General features: G+C 36.9%; 1 protein-coding gene across 3 annotated transcripts in view; it reads right to left on the bottom strand.

Moving 5' to 3' along the window:
* The window catches only part of HELLS (helicase, lymphoid specific), a 44,677-nt gene continuing 19,162 nt past the window's right edge, over positions 1-25,515 (bottom strand). For 2 of the 3 annotated variants that reach the window (XM_049103037.1, XM_025466581.3), the window contains 15 exons: positions 22,698-22,922; positions 21,786-21,968; positions 21,002-21,145; positions 17,666-17,862; positions 17,367-17,463; positions 15,437-15,598; positions 14,044-14,183; positions 13,823-13,961; positions 12,541-12,624; positions 12,340-12,459; positions 9,878-9,994; positions 9,158-9,317; positions 7,012-7,108; positions 6,854-6,930; positions 1-574 (listed from right to left, as the gene is read on the bottom strand). In XM_049103037.1, coding sequence (XP_048958994.1) covers positions 480-574; positions 6,854-6,930; positions 7,012-7,108; positions 9,158-9,317; positions 9,878-9,994; positions 12,340-12,459; positions 12,541-12,624; positions 13,823-13,961; positions 14,044-14,183; positions 15,437-15,598; positions 17,367-17,463; positions 17,666-17,862; positions 21,002-21,145; positions 21,786-21,968; positions 22,698-22,922 — 2,037 coding nt within the window. In that variant the 3' untranslated portion in view covers positions 1-479. Of the gene's footprint in view, positions 575-6,853; positions 6,931-7,011; positions 7,109-9,157; positions 9,318-9,877; positions 9,995-12,339; positions 12,460-12,540; positions 12,625-13,822; positions 13,962-14,043; positions 14,184-15,436; positions 15,599-17,366; positions 17,464-17,665; positions 17,863-21,001; positions 21,146-21,785; positions 21,969-22,697; positions 22,923-25,515 lie in introns of those variants that run through there. The other variant, XM_049103038.1, reaches the window with a different exon arrangement.

Here is a 25,515-nt window from a genome sequence, read left to right as displayed (position 1 = left end):
TTAAGACAAACATTTATTTGGTAAGGTATTTTATAGAAATAGACCCTAAAATCAAACAATTTCTTATTTAAACAAGAGAAAGCATAATCCCAATCTTTCCCCCCATCAAAGCCTACTCCATAACTGAAGTACCCCAAACCCATGAACTGTATTGCTAAAAAGGGGGAAAAAGACATTAAACTTCCACAGGAAGACTGTATAAATCTGGCAGTGGTTAAGTACAAATCAGCCTGTACCCAAGAATATTATTGAGCCTGAAAAATTAACGGAAAACCTAAAGTTACTTTGAATACTTCTCTGTTCTTAATAAGGCTCATAAAATTACTATGTATTAATTATGCAATGGAACTAGTTTCATTATGTAAACTGATACAATCAAAAAAGTAAAGTGGATAATCTGGATTTTAAAACCAATACAGGTAAATCACTAGATGTAACCAAAAACTTTAAACTTTAAAAAGACAGTCTTTAGCTCCAATTTAAAACAAACATTCAGGACTGGAATCCTCAGAATTTTCTAGTATCTTGAATATCCCCATCTTCTCTTTAATCGGTCCTGAGGCATTCATTTGATCTAAGAAAAAAATATATAAACAAATATTTATTTATTTTTTAAAAAGTATAAGAACCCAAAAAGGAATCTTAAAAGAGATGTTCAATATGTTGTCATGAGAAGAGTCTGTCCACAATTTAAAAACCTACAGAAATGTGGGGCACTTTATTCCTTAATCATTTATAGTCAACATAGCAAAAGTGAGAAAGTGTACTCCTCTTATTACAATGAGAACTGACGTCTAAGGAACAAACATCAGTTTGCTAATCAAAATCACTTCTGCTGAATTTAAGATACACGAGTATAGAGCACCAATTCGAAATTGCATTTTCGGATATTTAAAAAAAAAAAAAAAGCCCAATCATGGTTAGTTTAAAAGCTGAGAGGCAAGATACCATGATAATTATCTTCATACACATCCCCCACGGCTAATATGTGGTCTTTTACATTTTTTTTTAAAAAAAGATTTTATTAAAAAAAATATTTTATTTATTTATTCATGAGAGACATCGAGAAAGAGTCAGAGACATAGGCAGAGAGGGAGAAGCAAACTTCCTGTGGGGAGCCCAATGTGGCACTGGATCCCAGGACCCTGGGGGATCATGCCCTGAGCTGAAAGCAAACACTCAGCCACTGAGCCACCCAGGCATCCCGCTCTTTTACATTTTTGTGAATGATAGCTACGGAGTGAAATCTCTACTGATTTTGAATGGCATTACTCCAATTTCTTTGGCTGTTGAAACATCTTTGTATGTTCACTGGCCACTTCTTTCCTGGTAACCACTCAAGTTGTCCATTTTTCTTGCTTTTAGTTATCTGTATGTGTTGCAAATATTTCTGTGGTTTGTCTCTAATCTCTGTTTATGATATCATCTGTTTTCATACAAGTCTTTAAAGCAATAAAATCTATTGATTTAATTTTGTACCTTAATTCTTTCCCTCAGACGCCTGGGTGGCTCCCTGCACGAAGCCTGCTTCTCCCTCTGCCTGTGTCTCTGCCTCTCATGAATAAAGAAATAAAATCTTAAAATAAACTTAAAAAAAAAAATTCTTTTCCTGTTTTAAAATCATACATATAGGGGATCCCCTGGCTGGCTCAGAGGTTTGATGCTTCCTTCGGCCCAGGGCGTGATCCTGGAGGCCGGAGAGTCCCACATTGGGCTCCCTGCATGGGGCCCGCTTCTCCCTCTACCTGTGTTTCTGACTCTCTCTCTCCCTGTGTCTCTCATGAATGAATAAATAAAATCTTTAAAAAATAATAAAATAAAATCATACATATATATGCCTATTTTTAAAAAGTTTCGCTTTTAATATTTAGGTTTTGACCAGTTAGATTAATCTATGTAGAATTTGTTGGAAAAAAAAAAAAAAAAAAAAAGAATTTGTTGAGTATGAGGTCTCTCAGATGTTGATTAGAAATGTCCTTATATCATGCATTTGAATAATAGGAATTCCCTCTCTCTAGTCTGAATTGCCATTTCTGTCATTTACTGATTTTCCATTCAAGTTTGGTTGACTTTCTGGATTCACCAAACCACTGGTCCACTTATCCTATCATATGCTAATTCTGGTCTTGATTATTATGACCTTTATTTATTTCAAGATTATATTAATTTATTCATGAGAGACAGAGACAGGCAGAGGGAGAAGCAGGCTCCATGCAGGGAGCCCGATGTGGGACTCGATCCCGGGACTCTGGGATCATGTCCTGAGCCAAAGGCAGATGGCTCAACCACTGAGCCACCCAGGTGTCCTTTTTTTTTTTTTTTTAAGATTTTATATAGGAGCCTGCTTATCCGTCTGCCTGTGTCTCTGCCTGTCTCTCTCTCTCATGAATAAATAAAATCTTAAAAAAAATTTATATATATATTTTAAATTTTATCTTAATACATGGTATGGAATATTTTGTTCTTCAAAATTGTCCTGGCTCTTTGGCCTTTACTAATCTTCCATATAAATTTTGAAAACTGCCTGTCATAGTTCTTTAAAGAGACATATTGGGGCTTTATTTTTTTTAAGATTTTATTTATTTATTCATTAGAGACACACACAGAGAGAGAGAGAGAGAGAGAGAGAGAGGCAGAGACACAGGCAGAGGGGAGAAGCAGGCTCCAATGCAAGGAGCCCGAAACGGGACTCGATCCCGGGACCCCAGGACCATGCCCCGGGCCGAAGGCAGATGTCAAACTGCTGAGCCACCCAGAGATCCCCTATTGGGGTTTTAATTAGAAAATCATATAAAGACTATTAAGTTAGGGAAGAATGACTTATCCTTTAACATGTACATATTTACCTATATTCATAATTCACCTCCATGAATATAGTTAAATCATGTACATTTATTCAGTCCTTCTAGGCTTCATAATTTTGCCCATAATGGCCTTAAAGAAGCTATTGGAATCATCTTATTTTCTTTCCTTTCCTTTTTTTTTTTTTTTAATATTCTATCAATCAATCAATCAGACACACACAGAAAGAGGCAGAGACATAGGCAGAGGGAAAAGCAGGCTCCTCATGCGAAGCCTGAAGCAGAGCTTGATCCTAGGACCCCAGGACCACAACCTGAGCCAAAGGCAGACACTCAACCACTGAGCCACCCAGGTGCCCCTGAAACATCTGATTTTCAAAATAATTATTGCTGATACACATACTATTAATTATTAGCAACCTTCTCAACTTCTATTTTTTTTTTAATTTATTTATTTATGATAGTCACAGAGAGAGAGAGAGAGAGAGAGGCAGAGACACAGGCAGAGGGAGAAGCAGGCTCCATGCACCGGGAACCCGATGTGGGATTCGATCCCGGGTCTCCGGGATCGCGCCCTGGGCCAAAGGCAGGCGCCAAACCGCTGCACCACCCAGGGATCCCCTCAACTTCTATTTTAAAAATCTCTAAATTCCCTAACTTTCTATGGAGATGATTATATTATCTGCAAATACTACACTAAAACCAATTACTACTCCCCTACCTATTTTATTTTATACCATTAGTTAGGACTTCCTTGTAAATTATACAATGTTGTATACTGTACAGTGGGAATGAGAGCTGTTATCCTTGATTGCTCTTGATTTTAGGAATTTACTGGATGAATGCATTTTACCAGATTAACAACATTCTTCTCCCTATCTTTTTTAAAAAAGATATTTATTTATTTATTCATGTGAGAGAGAGAGAGAGAGAGAGAGAGAGAGGCACAAAGACACAGGCAGAGGAAGAAGCAGGCCCCATGCAGGGAGCCTGATGTGGAACTAGATCCCGGGTCTCCAGGATCACGCCCTGGGCTGAAGGCAGCGCTAAACCGCTGAGCCACCCAGGCTGCCCATTATTCTCCATATCTAATTTAAGAAAAATGGAGGTGAAAGATTTAAATTTTTGTATAATCTCTATACCTAATGCAGGGTTTGAACCTACACCCCAAGATCAAGAGTTGTACACTTCACAGACTAAGTCAGCTAGGGACCCCTATATGGCTGATTTTTATTTGATAATATATTTAAGATTTGGCCATAGGACTCATCTTTCTCTTATTTTTTCATGAATATTTGAAACTAAACATGCAAAGAATTCAAAATAGCTAAAACTTATTTTGAAAAAGAACAAAATTGAAAAGAAAGAAAAAGAACAAAATTGGATTCACTCTTCAGTTTCAATATTGACCACAAAGCTATAATCAAGACAGTGTGCTAGTGGCATAGGACTGACAAACAGACGAAGGGGCCAGAATTCATAGTACACAATTAAACCTGAAGATTTATGATCAATTGACTTATAATAACAGTGTCAAGGCAATTCGATAGGGAAAGAATAGTCTTTTCAACAAATGGTGCAATATGCACAAGAAATTTAAACTTTTACCTCATACTCTACACAGAAACATTAACTCAGATCCAAGAACTAAAACTGTAATTCTTCAAAGAAAACACCATGACCTTCACCAGGCAAAGATTACTTACACATGACATCAAAATCATGAGTAGTAACAAAAAAAGATCTAGACTTTATCAAAATTAAACATTTTTGACCTTCAAAAGACACTAATTAAGAAAAGTGCAAGACAAGGGGTGCCTGGCTGGCTCAGTAGGTAGAGCACGTGACTCTTGATCTCAGGGTCATAGGTTTGAGAACTACACTGGGTGCAGAATTTAGGGGGAAAAAAACAAAACAAAAAAACACGTATTGGATAAAGGATTTACATCTAGAATATATAAAAAGAAGAGGTATTTGAAACGAAGTTGAAGACACCATGAAACTAAACTCAGTAATGTGCTCATAAATGTTTAATAATCCACTTCCCTGATGCCCTGCCCACCAAAAGGCCCTGATTTGTAGTTTTTTTCCTATCTCTATGGTATTAAATATCCCTACCATCATCAATACCAAGCTACCACCATAACAGTGTTGAACTAGGGTTCGGAAAAGATATGCAGTAGTACACCATTATTTAGTATTTCTACTCTATAGATACAATACACACAATCGAGAGCATAGATATTAGTACTGTTATAAACTAATTAGGAAATGATGAGCTAAAAATATTTAGTATATTTGTTTTCAAGATAATTTATGGTTACCATTGTAGGCATCAACTCATTATTCTAAAGATTGATAAATAAAAGAAACAATTTATCCTGTACAGAGTAACCAAAGAGTTGATAGGGAAAAATTCTTAACTAAAACCATCAGGTTAAATAGAACATAGAACTTTATAATAAGATCAGCCTGAATCAGCTGGCTAATCTTAGCTCACTAAAAAGGAGAAACTCAGATATATGTGCCTCCTGGGAGGATTTAAACTACAACAGTTCCTTTGTCTTGGCTGCTAAAATAGCATCCATGGGGATCCCTAGGTGGCTTTGCGGTTTAGTGGTTGCCTTCGGCCCAGGACGTGGTCCTGGAGACCCGGGATCGAGTCCTGCATCAGGCTCCCGGCACGGAGCCTGCTTCTCTCTCTGCCTGTGTCTCTGCCTCTCTCTCTCTCTCTCTCGAATAAATAAATAAATAAAATCTTAAAAAGTAAAATAAAATAGCACCCAGACTATGGAAGACCTGGAAATGTCAGGATGTGAACCACAACCAAAATGACAAGTACCAACAGCACCCAGAAGGCCAGGGTAATGCTGGTAGCATCAACGCAGGATCAACTTCAAAAAACATCACCCAGGTTACTTTGGGAAAGCTGGTATGGTGCATTACCACTTAAAGAGGAGTCGGACCTTCTGCACATCTGCCAACCTTTATTAGTGAACAGACACTGGCAAATAAATGCAGGAAAAACAAGACTGAAACTGATTCTACGACTGACAAAATGCAATCAAGTCACAAAGTTCTGCAGAAGGGAAAGCTCCCAAATCAGCCTGTCATCACAGAAGGTTAAATTCTTTAGCAGAAGAGCTGAGAAGATTAATAGTGGTGGTAGTGGTGGGGGATGTCCTGGTAGCTTAAAGCCAAATGGAAGGAGACTCATTAAACTCTAACAAGTGGGCAGCCCCTGTGGCGCAGCAGTTTAGCGCCACCTGCAGCCCGGCGTGTGATCCTGGAGACCCAGAATCGAGTCCCACGTCGGGCTCCCTGCATGGAGCCTGCTTCCCCTCTGCCTGTGTCTCTGACTCTCTCTCTCTCTCTCTCTCTCTCTCTCTCTCTCTCTCGGTCTCTCATGAATAAATAAATAAAACCTAAATAAATAAATAAATGCTAACAAGTGCTTTTCTCAAAGAGAGAAAGAACAAAGTATTCCTAAGAAATGGAACCTGGATCTAAGCTTGTATAGCTATGTACATAGCTATTACCACTTTTCAGAAAATAAGTAGACTGAGGAACAAATCAAAGAACAATACAAAAGGGGTAAACAAACAAAAAAACCCAGCCAATTCCAGAATGTAGGTCATTATATAAAACAAACAATTCAGTTTTTGTCAATGACATGGTAAAAGTGAGGAAGGTGTTACGGAAGAAAAGAGAGTCAACAGTGAAATCTGGATCCTGAATTTAAAGATTTGAGACCACTGGGGAAATCTTGACATGGCCTAGGTAGATGATATCAAAGGTTTAGTGTCAGTTTTCTTAAATGTAATAACGTAATTACGACATAGTGACCATGTTTAAAGACATGTTCTCAGTAAAAGATGCCTGAGTGAAAGAGTAAAATCTCATAATTTAAAGATTCTGACAAAATTTTCACAATGAAAAAAAATATGGACTAGTGGCTGAATGAATTACATATAAGAGTATAGTATTACTATTCTCTCTTCTTACATGACTGTTTCAGTTTCTGTTAAAGAAAATAAAAGCATGATACTTGCCAATGAGATCACTTCGATCTAGCAACAACTCCAGATCTTTATCACTAATGACCTTCTCTCTTGATCCCTTTACTTCCCTGTAAGGAAACAAAATATTCAAGTCCTTATGATAAATCAAAACTGAATTACATTTTTCTCAAGTTAAAAAAAAGGCTTACCTTTCATAATCTCTAGATTTTAATAATTCCATTAATTCCTTAGGGTCTAAGAAATTCTTAGATTGATTTAATCCAGACTGACCACCTTTGAAATGATCTAGAAAAAATTTTCAAGAAATTGAAAACACTGAAAATTACTTTTAAAGCCAAAATATACATTACAAACCAGTAAAGAATGGCTTATGTTAAAAACAACAAGCAAAGTCAAGTGTTAATAAGGAAGAAAAGCAACCACAACTCTCATACTCTGCTGGTAGAAGTATAAAATGGTATGCCCACTTGGGGAAAAGTTTAGCAATTTCCTATAGGTAAACATACACTCATTCAAAGACCAAGAACAAAGGCATATGTCCACAAACTCTTGAGCAAACAAGAGCACCTTACTCATAAAAAACAAAATCTAGAAAACAATTTAAACATTAATAAAGAATGGATAAACTATTAACTTCTAATACACACATCAACAAATCTTAAAATACTATGAACAAAAGTAGCTCCATACATACAAATGAATTCACATATGAGATTAGGAAAACTTCTCTATGTGGCAGAAACTGAAACAGTGATTGCCTTTTACTGAGAGACAAGGGAACATGGAAAATGATGCACAAGGAAATGCTTTTGGATGAACCAGAGCTTTGTTACCTTGATCTGGAGAATAGTTACAAGTGTATACATTTGTCAAAATCCATGAATCTGTACACTTACCATCAGTATTTTACTGTATGTATATTACCTCAACAAAGTCAGTACTTAAAAAATTCCTTTCAAATTGTTTTTTGATATAAATTTTTCAAAATGCTGAAAACGGAATTGGGAAAAGAAAACTAGACATACACTTTACTGAATTTAAATTATAGTCCATAAAGAAAATTTATCTCATCACTAAAATTTCTAAATAAACACAGGTGAAAAAATTTTAATTTGCACAAAATCTTATTAGAAAAGTTCTTTTTTCCTCCAGTGTAAATTCCAAGTACAATCTAAATGTTCAGTCAAGTTAAACTGAAGATTTCTAAAAGCTAACCCACATTTCCTTCAGTCATATATGTGAGACAAAGTATTTAAGTAGAAAGCAGGTAGAAAAGTAGTAGAAAACAAACTGATAGTGATTTTCAACATTATCATGTTCCTATTTCTCTAGGCTTCACAACTTATAGATGTTTTCAACTTTTGTTAAGATAGCCATAGAGCCAATTTCTCCAAATAGAATTTGATATTACACAAATAAAAGTAGAATCTTAGGGAACAAAATATAAAACACCAATGCCTTACTTACTCTACTTCCCCTACTTCTCAGAATCTTTTCTAGTTTATAAACACTGTATTTGTGCCTGGGTGACTCCGTCGGTTAAGTATTCCTCTTGATTTCAGCCCGGGTCATGATCTCAGGGTTGTGAGACTAAGGCTTGCATTGGGTGGGGTCCATGCTGGGCATGGAGCCTGCTTGAGATTTTCTCTCTCCCTCCCTGTCTATCCCCGCAATCTTCTCTCCCCATCTTCAAAAATAAAAACACACTATTTAAAAAATACTAGGTTTAAAATGATGAAAAGAATGTTCTAGAGCCAAATATTTTTTGAAAAAGTGAGTTCAACCAAGTAAATACATTTTTAATAGCGCTACTTCAATGTATTTTTAGTATTTAGTATACTGGACTTGTAAGAAGTGGCTTGAAGTCTTCGTAAAGTCTTTTGGCAGGTAATCTCTTACCAAGAATAAGCATTAACATCATGCCAAATCCCCAGGACAGAGGTTAAGATATAGCACTTTGAAAGTGTCCTGGAGTTTTCTCTGCCCCCTCTGCTCCTTATCTAGATACTACCATTAGTTTTTTCTTCATTTCTGTTTATAGTCATACAAACCTAGTATAGGTCTTTACAGCTGTAAATTCCCCACTATTTATTTTTTTAAGTAGACTTCAGGCCCAGCATGGAACCAAATATGGGACTTTAACTCACGACCCTAAGATCAAGACCTGAGGTGAGATCGAGAGTCAGATGCTGACCTAACTGAGCGACCTCTTCACTAACTCTAAATCCTACACTAAGTTGTGCCAATTTCTATTACAAGAAAATAACAGTAATGAAATCTCACAATATACAACAGACAACTGAAATAAGAAAAGTACTACAAAGTATTATTTACTTTTGTGGATGATCAACTTTTCCAGTTTTCTTTTAGCAGCTGCTCTTTCCACAATTTTCTGATCGATAGTATTTGCTGTGACAAGACGATATACAACAACTGGCTTTGTCTGACCAATTCTATGACATCTATCTTGGGCCTGAAGATCCGACTGAGGATTCTTAAAGTGATAGAGAAAAATAATATTTAATAATATTTAACAGTTTATTTATTATTATTTTAAAGATTTTATTTATTTATTCATGAGAGACAGAGAGAGAGAGAGAGAGACAGAGACCTACAAAGAGGGAGAAGCAGGCTCCATGCAGGGAGCCTGATGCGGCACTCGATCCCGGGACTCCAGAAGCATGCCCTGAGTCAAAGGCAGATGTTCAACCGCTGAGCCACCCAGGGGTCCCAATATTTAACAGTTTAACATTAAAGTTATTTAAACTCCTACTAAATGGGTAAAGTCAAATGCATGATCCAATCGAATCTTTTAAAGTCTCCTAACTCATTTTAGATTTCTAGAATGGTTCCAATGATAAAATATGTTCAAGTCTTTACATACAGGGCACTTGGTAATGATTTTTGTCTTAAGATGGGATACCCTTTCAAAACAGATAAACAAAACTGCAAAGCATACAATGAAAGATAATAGATAAAACCGCAAAATGCACATTGAAAGATAAAAAGTTCAGAATGGAAATATAACAGTATATTGCCATACTTCCAACTTACCCAATCACTATCATAAATGATAACTGTATCTGCTGCAGTCAAATTAATGCCCAGGCCACCAGCTCGTGTACTCACTAAGAAGATAAATACATCTGGATCTGTGTTGAAGCTGTGCATCTAAAAGCAGAAAAAAAAAAAAAAAAAAAAGTAAAGAATAACCAGCATTCTTCAAACTAAGTATGAATTCTTCAGTATCTACAGCACTTTCAATATGGAGTAAATAAATACTGAAAAACCCAGAAGTCATGAAAGTTGAAAAAGACCAATTTGCTGAAAAAAAGAAAGTTATCAGACTCCCCTCCCATGAAATTAAAAAAAAAAAAAAAATCGCTAAGCATACCTACTGCCCAGGTTAAGACAGTAAACCGGGGAAGCACTCTAATCAATTTGATCTTTAGAGGGCCTTGAGACTGGGTAACTCAGGCCAGTCACACAGATACATAATGCCTATGTGACTAACCTTCAATGGAAACCCTGCACACCAAGGCTCAATGAGCTTCTCTGGCTTACTTCACATGTGCAGTTACAAACTGCTGCTGGGACAATTAAATGCTGCCTATGTGACCTCACTGAAAACTCACATCTAGTTTCTCCTAGACTTCACCCTATGTGAGTCAACTTTTTGCTGATTTTTTTTTTTAAGATTTATTTATTTATTTATTCATGAAAGACAGAGAGGCAGAGACACAGGCAGAGAGAGGGAGAAGCAGGCTCTGTGCGGGGAGCCCGATGTTGGACTTAATCCCAGGACTCCAGAACCACATCCTAGGCTGAAGGTGGCGCTAAACCATTGAGCCACCCAAGCTGCCCCTTTTTGCTGATTTTAACCTGTACCCTTTCACTCTAATAAATCATAGCAATGAGCATTAGAAATAAAAACAGAACTAACGCTAACCAAAAGAACCAAAGAGGAAAATTATTTTGTTATAACAATTAAAAGGTGTATCCACTGGAGACTGAATCAATCATTCAGATCTAGCAAATAATTAGCTTATAAACATCTTTTGCTTAGGTTAATTTCATTTGTTTTCCAAGCCCCTCTTTTATTAAGGACATTTTTGTTGGGGCACTCGTGTGGCTTAGTTGGTCAAGTGTCTACTGGAGGCTCAGGTCATGATCTCTGACCCTGGGGTGGAGCCTCACATCTGGCTCCCTGTAGAGGGAGCCTGATTCTTATCCACCTCTCTGCGGCTCCCCCTGCTTATGTTCTCTTTCACTCTAATAAATAAATAAATAAATTCTTAAAAAGGGGGGGAAGGAGCAGCCCGGGTGGCTTGGTGGTTTGGTGCCGCCTTAGGCCCAGGGCATGATCCTGGAGACCCGGGATCGAGTCCCACATCGGGCTCCTTGCATGGGACCTGCTTCTCCCTCTGCCTGTGTCTCTGCCTCTTTGGGTCTCTCATGAATAAAAATAAATAAGTAAATAAGTAAGTAAATAAATAAATAAATAAATAAAAGATATTTTTGTTAAAAAAGAAAACTCACACATCACAAGGGAAGTTTAAGGAAGAATATTTAATAATACTATTTTTTTTAAAGCTTAGGTCATCTTTTCTTAAGATATAAGGACTGAACAACAACAAAAACCCCAAGTGGTTTCCCAGGAGATGGGGTAGGCAGGTAGGTTGCCTGAGAGAACTTTCTGAGCTGATGTTAAGTTGTTGTACCTTGATAGGAGTTTGGGTCACACATATATACATTCATTAAAACTCAGAAAATAAACACTTTCCTTTATTCACCTCAGGATATGTAAAATTTACCCAAAAAGACAAAATATGCTGAAATAGAAGTATCATCTATAATTTATTTTGAAATATCCCCCAAAAGATAAAATGTTAAGTAGATACAGAAATGGACTGATTCTTGATCACATGTATGTGACAAAAAAGGAATAGGATAGGCTAACAGCAGGTTCTCGGTGGATTTACAGGTGGTTCCTGTAAAATTCTTCAACTGCTATAGAGTTTAAATTTCTAGTGAAATGTTGGAGTAGAGGGAAGAGCCAAACTCAGGAGAAAAAAAGATCTGGTGGGATCCCTGGGTGGCGCAGCGGTTTAGCGCCTGCCTTTGGCCCAGGGCGTGATCCTGGAGACCCAGGATCGAATCCCACGTCGGGCTCCTGGTGCATGGAGCCTGCTTCTCCCTCTGCCTGTGTCTCTGCCTCTCTCTCTCTGTGTGACTATCATAAATTAAAAAAAAAAAAAAAAAAAAAGAAAAAAAGATCTGGTTATCTCAATATCCTTACAGTCACAGTGGTAGTGAAGTAGGATATTAAGTCAAGTTGGACCAGAAAATATACATAATTTAAGAAACATTAAGGCTTACTAAATAAAAATGCTTATATTTTTGACCCTGCTACAAGGTGTTTAGTCTACCAATTTGAGGGTCTACTCTGAACATTACATTAGAAATCAAGACAGTTACAAAAGAGAATTTGGTACGTATGATGTAAGCATTCTTACATTTTTTTCTCTCTCTGAATAAGACATGGATCCATCAAGCCTGCTAAAGTTGAAATTTCTGAAGTGGCAATAATCCATCAAAATGTCCAACATTCTTGTCATTTGTGAAAAAAGCAGCACCTGAAATTTAAATATATCATAGTATCTGTATCAATTAATAAGAGGTAATTAAGCAACCAAAAATCCAATCAAAAGTACCACCTTGTGACCTCTGGCTTTTAGTTCTGGCAGCATTCGATCCAAAATTAAGAATTTCCCAGAATTTGTTACCAATTCTTCATCAATCTTAAAAGCAGGCAAAGAAGAACAGAAAAATCAGTCACAATAATTACTAGTAATCTGTCTTTTATCAAAATAAAATCCAGGTAAATAGTTCATTTTCAATGACAAGTCCCCATTAAACTTTAAATTAAAAAAAAAAAATTGAGGGACGCCTGCCTGGGTGGCTCAGCAGTTTAGCGTCGGTCTTTGACTCAGGGTGTGATCCCGGGGTTCTAGGATCAAGTCCCACACACCAGGCTTCCTGCATGGAGCCTGCTTCTCCCTTTGTCTGTGTCTCTGCCTCTCTGTGTTTCATGAATAAATAAATAAAATCTTAAAGAAAAATTGACCTTATTATTTGATCTTTTTAAATCAGAAGATAGTTCTTTCTCAAGGAAAGACACACTCTAGAATTTAAAATTGAGGGCACCTGGATAGCTCAATCGGTTAAGCACCCAACTCTTGATTTCAGTTCAGGTCATGATCTCAGAATCATGAGATCAAGCCCCACATGGGGCTCCACACTGAGCATGGAGGCAGCTTAAGATTCTCTCTCCCTCTGCCCCTCTCCTGTTTACACACACATACTCCCTCAAAAAAATAAATGACTTCACAAAAATGGAAATCAAATGAAGTCCCCCCTTGATTTATCCTCCCCGCTCCTCTCCCAAATGCTTTATTTTTAAAAAAAATTTTATTTGGGCCACGTGGGTAGCTCAGTGGTGGAGTGTCTGCCTTCGCTCAGGTCGTGATCCCAGGGTCCTAGGACCAAGTCCCACATCAGGCTCCTCATAGGGAGTGTGCTTCTCCCTCTGCCTCTCTGTCTCTCATGAATAAATAAAATCTAAAAAATAAAAAGATTTTATTTATTTATTTGAGAGAGAGAGAGAGAACATGAGTGGGGGCAGAGGAGCAGAGAGAGAAGAGGAAGACTCCTCACTGAGCAGAGAGCCTGGCACTGGGCTCAATCCCAGGACGCCATGATCAGGACCTGAGCCAAAGGCAGATGCATCACCAACTGAGTCACCCAGGTGCCCCTGAAAGGGTATTTTATAATAGGAGAACTGTAAGTTTAAACTTACTGCACAGATGTCGGAGTTTATTCTTTTTTTAAAGATTTATTAATTTATTTGAGTTGAGGGAGAAAGGGAGGATGGTAGAGAGAGAGAGACGAAGAATGAATTACAGAAATCAGAACAGTACACTATTAAATGGTATTCACCTTAAACTCCTGTGTGACTGGGTCTATAGGGTATTCAATCAAATATGGATGATTACAACACTTACGAAGGAGCATCATTATATTCTGCAGTTTCAGATTAACTTCAGATTCCACAGGGATATTTGTTTCCACAACAGCTCTACCAAAAACATAATCCATGAATGTGAGAAAGACAAAAAGGATCAGTTTAAAGAATACTTAAATTTATTTTAAACTCACACCTTTCTCGGTCTACTTCTGGCTGCATTTGACTGATCAGTTTTTCCAATTCATTAGGGAAATCATCTATTTTGCTGTAATTTATTGACTTTCTGGCTCGCCGTCTTGGTCGTCCAGTGGGACTTAGCTCAACGGTTTCTTTCTAAAAGTGAATTTAAAAAGGAATGTATGTTTAAAAAGCTATACCCTTAAATTCTAAACATATACAAAGTGGGTTGTAATTTCTTTAATGTGCAAATGTTTTTAGACATAAGAAAAAAATAATTGTCTTTCATCATCAAGTTTAGTGATTTCCAAAGGCATAAAATCAAGGATCTATAAATTTTGGCCAACTGCAAATGTCATGTGAAGTCGAATTATTTTAATGCTTACGACAGTATCAGAGAATTAGGGTAAATGCTTTCATATATTCGCAGAAAAAATTAAGGATGATGTAACGGTTTTGAACTTATATAAAGAAATTTAATAACTTAGGGCTAAATTAAGGGACTCCACATATTTGCGTTAGAGAGTATTTCTTTGGCTTTAACACTGCAATGAAATTCCTCATATTAAGTAATGATTATAAAGTTCTAGTAGCTAAAAAGACATATCCTCCCTTTAATTATAATAAAAATTGGGGAAGAGAATAGTTGTACAAAACAGAAATGTATAGAGCCACTAATGTTTTGAAACATAATTTACATAAACATAATTTAAAGGTCTTCTAGGGCAGCCCCAGTGGCTCAGCGGTTTACTGCCGCCTTCGGTCCAGGTTGTGATCCTGGAGACCCGGAATCGAGTCCCACGTCAGGCTCCTTGCATGGAGCCTGCTTCTTCCTCTGCCTGTGTCTCTGCCTCTCTCTCTCTCTTTGTGTCTCTCATGAATAAATAAATAAAATCTTAAAAAAAAATAAAATAAAGGTCTTCTACACTTTAGTTATAATCACATTCCACTTTAATCTTTTATAATATGGTAGGTGACTAAAGAAGGTTGTTCTTTCAAATAAGGTATTCTATTAAATTTTTTGGAGATCAATCACTTCCTATAAAGGGATTATGTACGTGGAGGGGAGACTGGTCTAGCTGAGAAAACTCTTACTATGTGCTTGTTCAAATATAAGTCCAATCCCCAAATAGCATGATCAGGGTTAATCTAGGACACAATAACAAATTTTAACAAACATTCCAGATAACTATAAAGCAATTAATGCATGAGCCATCAACTGAATTTTAGTAGGATCACAGAATTACTAGGTGACAATTTTTGTAATTCAACTTATGCTTTATATGCTAGTTAGAACTAGTTACCCTCTACAAGTCCTAAAAAGAGGTAATAAGCACTAAGATTAAAATCAACCACGAAATTTCCAATGCCAACTGTTATTTATAGTTTATTTCAAATCTACACTCTACCTCACTGCATCCAAACATGTTTGCAATTGTACGGTTCACAATGGCTGTATAAAAGATCTCTTGTTTCTTTGAAAGTGGTGCATAAACAACTACTTCTCGTTTAGGAGGAACTTCAAGAGCAACATCAGATTTTAGTCTTCTCAGTAAGAAAGGTGTTAGAATCTAAAATTTAAACATAAATAAAACATGTGAATGTTAAGCATTCTTATGCTTTCAGGGAATACTCTCTCCACATACCTCTTTGTCCCTTCTCTTTTTTCCTTTATAAATACTATTAAGTTTTGAAAGGAGAGATAAAATATCTTCTTGAAATTTCTTCAGACCAGACCACATGACAAACTCATAGTTTTTATCTAAAACATTTCAAAATTTACCAATTTTTCAGAAACTCTAATATATCTTGAATATTTGAAAAAATAGAAGATGACATTAATGCCTCTTAGGATTAAAGTTACAGCCCACAGCATTTAAAGTGAGGTTTTGGACTAGTAGAAAACTAACACACCAGGATGCTTGGGGGACTCAGCAGTTGAGTGCCTGCCTTCGAATCAGGGCGTGATGCTGGTGTCCCGGGATCGGGTCCCGCATCAGGTTCCCTACAGTGGAACCTGCTTCTCTGCCTCTCTCTCTGTGTGTGGGTCTCTTATGAATAAGTAAAATCTTTAAAAAACAAACAAACAAAAAACCTAACACATATGGATGTGTGAATGTAGAAATGGATGTAGAAATGAGTTTCCTTCCCGGGGTTCTTAAACTTCAGGGGTGCCTGGGTAGCTCAACTCCTTAAGCATCCGACTTTGATTTTAGCTCAGATCTTCATCTCAGGGTCTTGATTTCAAGCCCCATGTTGGGCTCCAAAATACAACAAACTAGAAGTTCTAAAACTTCAAGCTTAAAATTCCTTTTATTCATCTTACTGTTGTGTGAGGACATGTAATTTTCACATTTATAAACACAGAAACAAGAGTTCTTTTAATTGTATATCCTTTATAACCTTACCTTGAAATATGAATTGATAACTGACTTACATAAAGAAAATTCATTTTAGGGCTTTGTACTTAAATACTCCACAGGTATAGAGCCAAGCACAGAGAGACCTTACCAGTGACAGAGAGGAATTACTAGCAGTTTAAGAAAGAAAAAAAAATCTGTAAATAGGAGCCCAGAAACAAATACACCAATTATCAGGGAAAAAAATACAAATGATTTGGTAGGGAAAGTATGATTTGGGATTTTATTTTTACTTGCCATTTTTGTACTATTTCACATTTTTATCATGAATATGTAAACTTTAAAGAAAAAAATTATAATGGATTTTGAATACAACTGTCAAAGCACAATTGAGAAGTTTTTAGGCTCACATATGAAAATGACTAGATCTTTGTTGGATTATGTTTGTCTAAAGTCAAGAAGAAGGGATCCCTGGGTGGCGCAGCGGTTTGGCGCCTGCCTTTGGCCCAGGGTGCGATCCTGGAGACCCGGGATCGAATCCCACGTCGGGCTCCCGGTGCATGGAGCCTGCTTCTCCCTCTGCCTGTGTCTCTGCCTCTCTCTTTCTGTGTGTGACTATCATAAATAAATAAAAAATTAAAAAAATAAATAAATAAAGTCAAGAAGAAAAGAAGGATGGGTGAAGACTGCAGGAAAAAAATATGGATCATGCAAGGAAGTGAATTACTCAAATATTACTGGCAAACACTGGGTAAAAAACACTCATTTTTTGGCTGATAAACCTATGAATAACCACAGGGATAAAAGGCATCTACATGAAAAGGACAAAATTTTGAAAAGCACTTTGAGCTCTGTTATAAAGTGACTTCGGGGGTAGGGAAAAGCAAGGGAGAAAGTAAATCTGAGAGGTTCATTAATCTAGGGGGTTCCTTTTTTATTCTAGGAGTCCACATTAAGAAGAGTAAGACAAAGTCATAACCTGGTGCAGCATATGCAATACATTCTGTTCTCTTTCTTTAGCAATAATATCTTCAGCAGTTTCAGAAAGACTAGTGATATCAAACCAAGATTCAAAGCTGTAAGACAAAAAAATGATTACAAGTTAACCTATCACATAAATCAATTATATTGACATATAATTGATGTCAATAGAACTTGCCAAAAAGCTATCATTTTAATCCAACAACCTAGAAGAAAGGAGGTAATTCTAACTAAGAGCACAGGTTTGAGTAGGTTAGAAAGAGGTATAGAAAATAGTTAAATAATTGGCTTACCTACCTTTTCAAGTCATCAAATACATCTGGCAACAAAAAGTTTAGCAATGACCAAAGTTCTGACAAATTGTTTTGCAAGGGAGTACCAGTCAAAAGAAGCTTGTTATCTGCATTGAATCGTTTTAACTCCCTGATTAGACGGCATTTCATGTTTTTAATCCTGTGTCCTTCATCTACTATTAAGTATTTCCAATAGCAGTGCTAGAAAAGGAATTTAGGGAAAAACTTTAAAATGATGATCTCACAATTTTTCCTAAAAACAATTCTAAAAATAAAACCAGGGATGGATGTTTAACTTTATCAAATAACATTTCTGTATCTACTGAGATGATCTTATTTTCCTCTGATCTATTAAAAGGATAAATAAATTCCCTAAAACTGATGTATACCTGTGTTTCTAAAATAGACCTCAGGAGATCCCTGGGTGGCTTAGTGGTTTAACGCCTGCCTTTGGCCCGAGGCGCGATCCTGGAGTCCCGGGATCCAGTCTCATATCAGGCTCCCTGCGCGTGGAGCCTGCTTCTCCCTTTGCATCTCTCATGAATAAATAAATAAAATCTTAAAAAAAAAATAGACCTCAGTTGGCTATGTCTAATTAATATCCATCTACTTTTAGATTATTTATTAAAAAATTTTTAATTCACATTCTTTAGTCAAAGAGGTCAAGTCTTCAGTTGGCCTGGGGGGTGCAGTTTGTTAAGTGTCCAATTTGATATTGGTTTAGATTGTGATCTCAGGGTCATGAGACTAAGCCACGCATTGGCCTTTGCACTCAAGTGTGGAGTCTGTTTGGGATTCTCTTTCCTTCTTACTCTATCCCTCCCACTTGTGCTCTCTCTCATTCTCTCTCAGAAAATAAATAAATCTTAAAAACAATGAAACAAAAAACAAAACCAGCAGTCTGAGTTTCCCCTGTGTAATGCTTTGTCAGGTTTTAATTAGTGTTATACTAAATTCCTAAAAAAGAACTAAAAACTTTTATATATTTATAGCATGTTCCACATGCTCTGAAAAATTAAGACAATTTTCATTCTTGAGGCCTACATCTGAAATTGACACTCTCAAGGTGTTCTCCATTTCTTACATAACTATTGGGTTAGTTTAGCATTTCCCTTTCATCTGGAGGCAGTTTTAGTAATTTCTATCCTCACAGAAAGCCACCCATCTATTTTCATTAAGATATCATAAAAATTATTTTAATTTTTAAAAAAGATTTTATTTATTTATCATGACAGAGAGAGAGAGAGAGAGAGAGAAAGGCAGAAACACAGGCAGAAGGAGAAGCAGACTCCATGCAGGGAGCCCAACGCGGGACTCGATCCTGGGTCTTCAGAATCAGGCCCTGGGCTGAAGGCAGCGCTAAACTGCTAAGTCACCTGGGCGGCCCAAAATTATTTTAATTTCTCATTTTTCAAAACCTGGTAAAAAAAAAAAGTAAAAACAACAAAACCACAATCTTATTCAGAGCATTATAATATCAAAGGAGAAAAAAAAAACCTGTAGAAAAAGCAAAAATGACAAAAAAATCTTATTTTTATTATCTGTACTTTCTCTTTTATCTTGATCAGGCAAGCATAAAGTTCATCTCCAAGTAGGTATCCTCGGAGAATAGGATTGGCAAATTAGGGGAAGAGTATGAAATGGGGCATTTTTTGCATTTCATTTTACTACATTTATAGCAGAACAAAAAAGCTTTTTTTTTTTAACATAATACTGACTTTATTTTTTTTTAAACAAGTATGTAGAAAACATACTTGTCAACACTTCTTTCTTGTGTTCTTTATTTTTTATTTATTCAGAGGCAGAGAGAGAGAGAGAGGCAGGCAGAGAGGCAGAGACACAGGCAGAGGGAGAAGCAGGCTCCATGCAGGGAGCCCAATGTGGGACCTGATCCTGGGTCTCCAGGATCACACCCCAGGCTGCAGGCAGCGTTAAAACGCTGTGCCACCGGGGCTGCCCCTACTGACTTTTTAAAAAGAAAAACAACTTGAGATTTCTTTTGCCGGTAATACCAAATAACCTGAATAAACCTCTCACTATAACACATCTACCATAAAAAAGCCAAACAAATATAAATGAATATACGAATGCAAAGAGAAAACCCAATTCAACAGAAATGAGGGTTCTGAAAAATGATTTATTAACAGATATTTCTGCTGCCACTCAGCAATAAATAGGAGCCCTGCACCCTGAAAGTGAAGATCCTTAAAATGATATCCTAAGGGGCACATGGGTGGCTCAGCCAGTTAAGTATTTGCCTTTGGCTCAGGTCATGATCACAGGGTCCGGGGATTAAGCCCCATGTCGGGTTCCCTGCTAAGGGCGAAGTCTGCTTATCCCTCAACCTCTGCCATTCCTTGTGCTCTCTGGCTCTCTCTTATCTGTCAAATAAATAAATAAATAACATCTAAAAAAATGATATCCTAAGTTCAGTGAAAGGGAGAATTACAAAAATTCTAGCCACTAGCAAATGGAATTGATAAGAAAGTTATCTGTTCTAATATGGGTGAGGTAGGGAGGTCAAAATAATTATATCTTCATGTTATATTATTTAGCAGAAAGCTGAAGTTTCAAGACACAATGTATCAATTATATCTATATACTAATAAAAATATTTAATACAGCAGCAGCATTCTCAGAATTGCTTTGAAGTCTGTATGCTTTTTCCTACACGCAGTGTATACTGCTTTTACTATGAAATAACACAATTGCAATTCATATTCCAAATTTCCTCTGGCACACAAGTAAAATTTGATATACCAACCAGAGGAAGGAAAAAGAAATTAGTAAAGAACCTGTATGTGATATAGGTGGAGCAGTAATAGAAAAGTGCAAATATCAAAAAATGAACAGGGAAAAAGAAAAACAGAGAGGCAATGAGCAAAGGTTAACTTTCCAACTATTTTGTAATGTGGGCACTGATAAATAAGTAGCTATGGCACACACAAAAAACAGGTATGCCATATATCCAGAAGTAGTATAAAAATAACTTGTCTTCATATATTCTATTCTTACTTAATTAAAATTAAATGGACAAGTTCTATATACTTAAAACATAAGTCAGGTATCTGTAACATACTCAGATTAGATTTATGACAAGCTGATATTATAGCTATAGGTCAAGTGCCATCAACTTTTTAAATTCTTGTTAGACTACAATCTTCTCTCAATCTATTAATATAAACTTATGGTTTCTAGAAGAATCTGTAGAACACAATCTATTGCTTTCACCAGAAAAAAAAAAAATTACACAAATGCTTATTGGATGGTAAGAAAGTGCTATGAACTAAGAAAAATGTGGTTTGTGGATTACTAAGAGTTTAATAGAAACCAATCGTACCTGTAATGCATTTCGGTCTCTCATGGCTATTTCAAATGAAGTAATTACCACAGGATGAATCTGCAGTGTCCCTTTTCGCTTGTGAATATTCTTTACCAATTTTCGACGTTCCTGCTGGGTCCCATGATACAACATAGTAGGAATCTAAAAGATTTTATATTGATTTATAACAAACTTTAGAATAAAATGCAAATATCAAAAATTTGGAAAATATACAATTAATCATTTAGGAGGAAAAAAAAGATAATTTAATCTTAGCTCTGTCTATAGCAAAATGAGTCAATTCCCTCTAATATTCTACTACTGTAAGAGAAAACAAGCCATAAAAACAAATCAGGTGTAAGGCAAGGATATGGCTAAGATGATACGTATAAATGGAAGGAAAACACCATAGAAAGAGAAATAATTTCTCTTTAAGTTCAGTCTTAAGTGAATGAAATTATCCAATGCACTGAAAATGATCCAGGGATATATTTGGCAAATATTTGAGATTACTAATACCTATTCTTCCATATACACATAATGTGGATTTTGCTAAAATTTGAAAAATAACTCAAGTACAGGTGCCTGGCTGGCTCAGAGGAGCATGCAGCTCTTGATCTCGAGGTCATGACTTTAAGCCCCATCCTGAGTGTACAGATTACTTAAATAAACTTAAAAAATCCTCAAGATAGTGTTTCTGTAGTGCAGAAACCATATAATTATAGTAACAATTCTACAATTGAGGCAACAAAATAAAATATGTGAAACTATAATATAGTCAACAAAAGGAAACACAGCTTACATCTGGTGTAAACCTCTGGAATTCAGCCATCCAGTTAGGAAGTGTAGACAAAGGGCCACATACAAGAAAAGGTCCAGGTACTCCTCTCTGAATCATCAATGCGATTGTAGCAATGCATTGAACTGTCTTCCCCAATCCCATTTCATCTGCTAAAATGCCATTAATTCCATTTTCCCAAAGCATCTGGACAAAATAATACACAATGTATTTAAATTCTGATATAAACACCTGTTGGATTAGCAATAGTTTATTTCTTCTTTTTACTCAAAGATGGTAATTATGGTAAGACTGACATTCATTGTTATAATAACAATTGTGGGAAGTTGGTTATCAAAGCCATAAAAAAATGCTGGCAGACTTGAATAAAACACTTGAATAAAATTTAGTGTAGATAAATTAGAAAGTATCTACACACAAAAGTTTCACATTTAATAATGAAACTTGAGGGGTGCCTGGGTGGCTAAGTCAGTTAAGTGTCCGCCTTTGGCTCAGGTTATGATGCCGATCCTGGGATCAAGTGCCATGTTGGGCTCTCTGCTCCGCGGAGAGCCTACTTCTCCCTCTCTCTCTGCCTGCAGCTCCCCCTGCTTGTGCTCTGTCAAATAAGTAAATAAAATCTTAAAAAAAACGAAACTTGGAACAACTCAAGTTGTGGTACAGCACATTAATAGGTTATTATGGGGCAGGCCCGGTGGCTCAGCGGGTTAGCGCCGCCTTCAGCCCAGGGCGTGATCCTGGAGACCCAGGATCAAGTCCCACATCAGGCTCCCTGCGTGGAGCCTGCTTCTCCCTCTGCCTGTGCCTCTCTCTCTGTGTGTGTCTCTCATGATTAAATAAAATAAAAAATTAAAAAAAAATAGGTTATTATGTAGAATGAACCAGTATCTTGTATTAAAATTAAGAATTCATTACCCTAAGCCATTCCATGCCTTCCACTTGGTACCATCGCATCACTCCTCCTGTGAAGTGTTTTGGTTGCTGAAAGGGTACTGGCTGTCCATTACATTTCCGAACTGGGTCAAAAAAGAATTTAGTGTTCTGCCTAACTGTTTGAGACAATCTATCTTTAATTATACTATTTGAATCTTTGTTTTTCTGAAGGTCTTCTACACAGAGATTAGAAGAGGAGCTTTCTTTCTGTAAAGAAACAAGCTTAATTAGAAGTTTGATACATAATGCTGTTACCTTCTATTTATCAGAAAACTTAATCAAAATTTACCTAGTCCTATAATCCATTAATCAAATATGGAGAAATAAAACCATTTGTGGAAGAAAACCTAAGAGACAGTTACCCCCATTCTCTCATAAGTGTAAAGCCATTGGAAAAAAAATCTGACAATAACTCTTTCAGATTACAGGCACATGCTATTGAAATGACCTTTATAATTTTACCTCCCATCCAAACCTCTAAAATTAGCTACTCAAGAATTTACTAGGGATCCCTGGGTGGCGCAGCGGTTTGGCACCTGCCTTTGGCCCAGGGCGTGATCCTGGAGACCCGGGATCGAATCCCACATCGGGCTCCCGGTGAATGGAGCCTGCTTCTCTCTCTGCCTGTGTCTCTGCCTCTCTCTCTCTCTCTGTGTGACTATCATAAATAAATAAAAATTAAAAATAAAATAAAATAAAAAAAAGAATTTATTAAACTATTTTCTTAATAGTAAGTTCTTTCACCCAAAGCAAAGATAATGAATAATGTCTGTAAAAAACAGAAATGAGGGCAGCCCCGGTGGCGCAGCGGTTTAGCGCTGTCTGCAGCCCAGGGCGTGATCTGGAGACCCTGGATCGAGTCCCATGTCAGGCTCTCTGTATGGAACCTGCTTCTCCCTCTGCCTGTGTCTCTGCCTCTCTCTCTCTGCATCTCTATGAATAAATAAATGACATCTTAAAAAAAAAAAAAAAGAAAAAAGAAAAAAATTTCCTTTCAAGGAAACAGAAACATTTACTTCCATCTAAATAATTACTTAAAAAAAAATAAATTAACCAAACAAATAAATAAATAAATAATTACTTTCATTGCAGGAAAGGGGGAAATTAAGTAAAGTTTAAGAACTAACTACATCACACTTGAGTATCAACTTATCTGTAGGGACTCATTACCAACCTATGACCAATGACAGATTTTATTGGTTAGCGATGTCCACAGCCCTATATTAAGAATGTGAACATGAGGATTGAGTCAATTGAGATGGGAAAGTCTTATAAATGAGAAATACCAAAAATAATGCCACTAGATATTCAACTGGAAAATTACAAACCTGAGTTTCACTATTCCATACATAAAAGTAATCAGTGATGAGCATCCCAAACATCAGAACCAGAGCCGTAAAGCTTTTAGAAGAAAATAGAGGGCAGCCCCGGTGGCGCAGTGGTTTGGCGCCGCCTGCAGCCCGGGGTGTGATTCTGGAGACCCAGGATCGAGTCCCACGTCAGGCTCCCTGCATGGAGCCTGCTTCTCCCTCTGCCTGTGTGTCTGCCTCTCTCTGTGTGTGTGTGTCTCTCATGAATAAATAAATAAAATCTTAAAAAAAATATATTGATAACCTCACGATAGGCAAAAATTTATTATAAAAGGCAAAAACGCTCTAACCACCAAAGTCCAGGGTGGGGGAATGATAAACTGAGCTACTATAAACCTTTAATGAAAGTTCTGGGGAGCCTGGGTGGCTCAGTGGGTTAAGTGACTCCTGGTGATCTGGGATCAAGCCTCACTTTGGGGCTCCCTGCTTAGCAGGGAGTATGTTTCTCCCTTTTCCTCTGCCCTTTTCTCTGCTACGCTCTCTCACTCACACTCTATCAAAACAAAAACAAAAAAAACAAACCAAACACCTAAAAGTTCTGCCTACTAGAAGATACCGTTAAGAAAATGAGTAGACAGGGATCCCTGGGTGGCGCAGCGGTTTAGCGCCTGCCTTTGGCCCAGGGCATGATCCTGGAGACCCGGGATCGAATCCCACGTCGGGCTTCTGGTGCATGGAGCCTGCTTCTCCCTCTGCCTCTGCCTCTGCCTCTGCCTCTCTCTCTCTCTCTCTCTGTGTGTGACTATCATAAATAAATAAAAATTAAAAAAAAAAAAAAAAAGAAAATGAGTAGACAAGCCACAAACTGAAAGAAAGTACAGTACATAAATCTGACAAAAAACCTATACAGGACACCTGGGTGGCTCAGCGTGTGAGTGTCTGCCGTCAGCTCAGGGCATGATCCCGGAGTCCCGGGACGGAGTCCAACATTGGGCTCCCTGGATGGTGCCTGCTTCTCCCTCTGCCTATGTCTCTGCCTCTCTCTCTCTCTCTCTCTCTCTGTGTCTCTCATGAATAAATAAATAAAATCTTTGAAAAAAACATAAAAAGAACCTATACATTATATAAAGAACTCCTATATCAACAATAAAAGATATCAATAGAAACTTCTATAAACTGTATAAAAGAAAACACACAGCCATTAAGAGGATGAAAATATGCTTTACATCATTAGTAATTACGAAAACACAAAATAAAACCATACAAGATTCATTCACATTCAGTAAAAAGGCTAAATAAAAGACTAAGTGAAATGCTAGAAATAATATCAACAGAAACTTTTGCATATTGCTGTTAAAGAGTGAAATGCTGTGTTCAAGAAGAGATCCTTATTTTCTTATAAAGTTAAACAAACATTTATGATATGACCCAGCAATTCCATTCCTAGGTATACAACCAAGAACATGAAAGCATGTCCACACTGACTTGCA

This window comes from Canis lupus, chromosome 28, assembly GCF_003254725.2.
Source record: "Canis lupus dingo isolate Sandy chromosome 28, ASM325472v2, whole genome shotgun sequence".
NCBI classification, from domain to species: Eukaryota; Metazoa; Chordata; class Mammalia; order Carnivora; family Canidae; genus Canis; species Canis lupus.
This window is presented reverse-complemented; position numbering and strand designations above follow the sequence as displayed.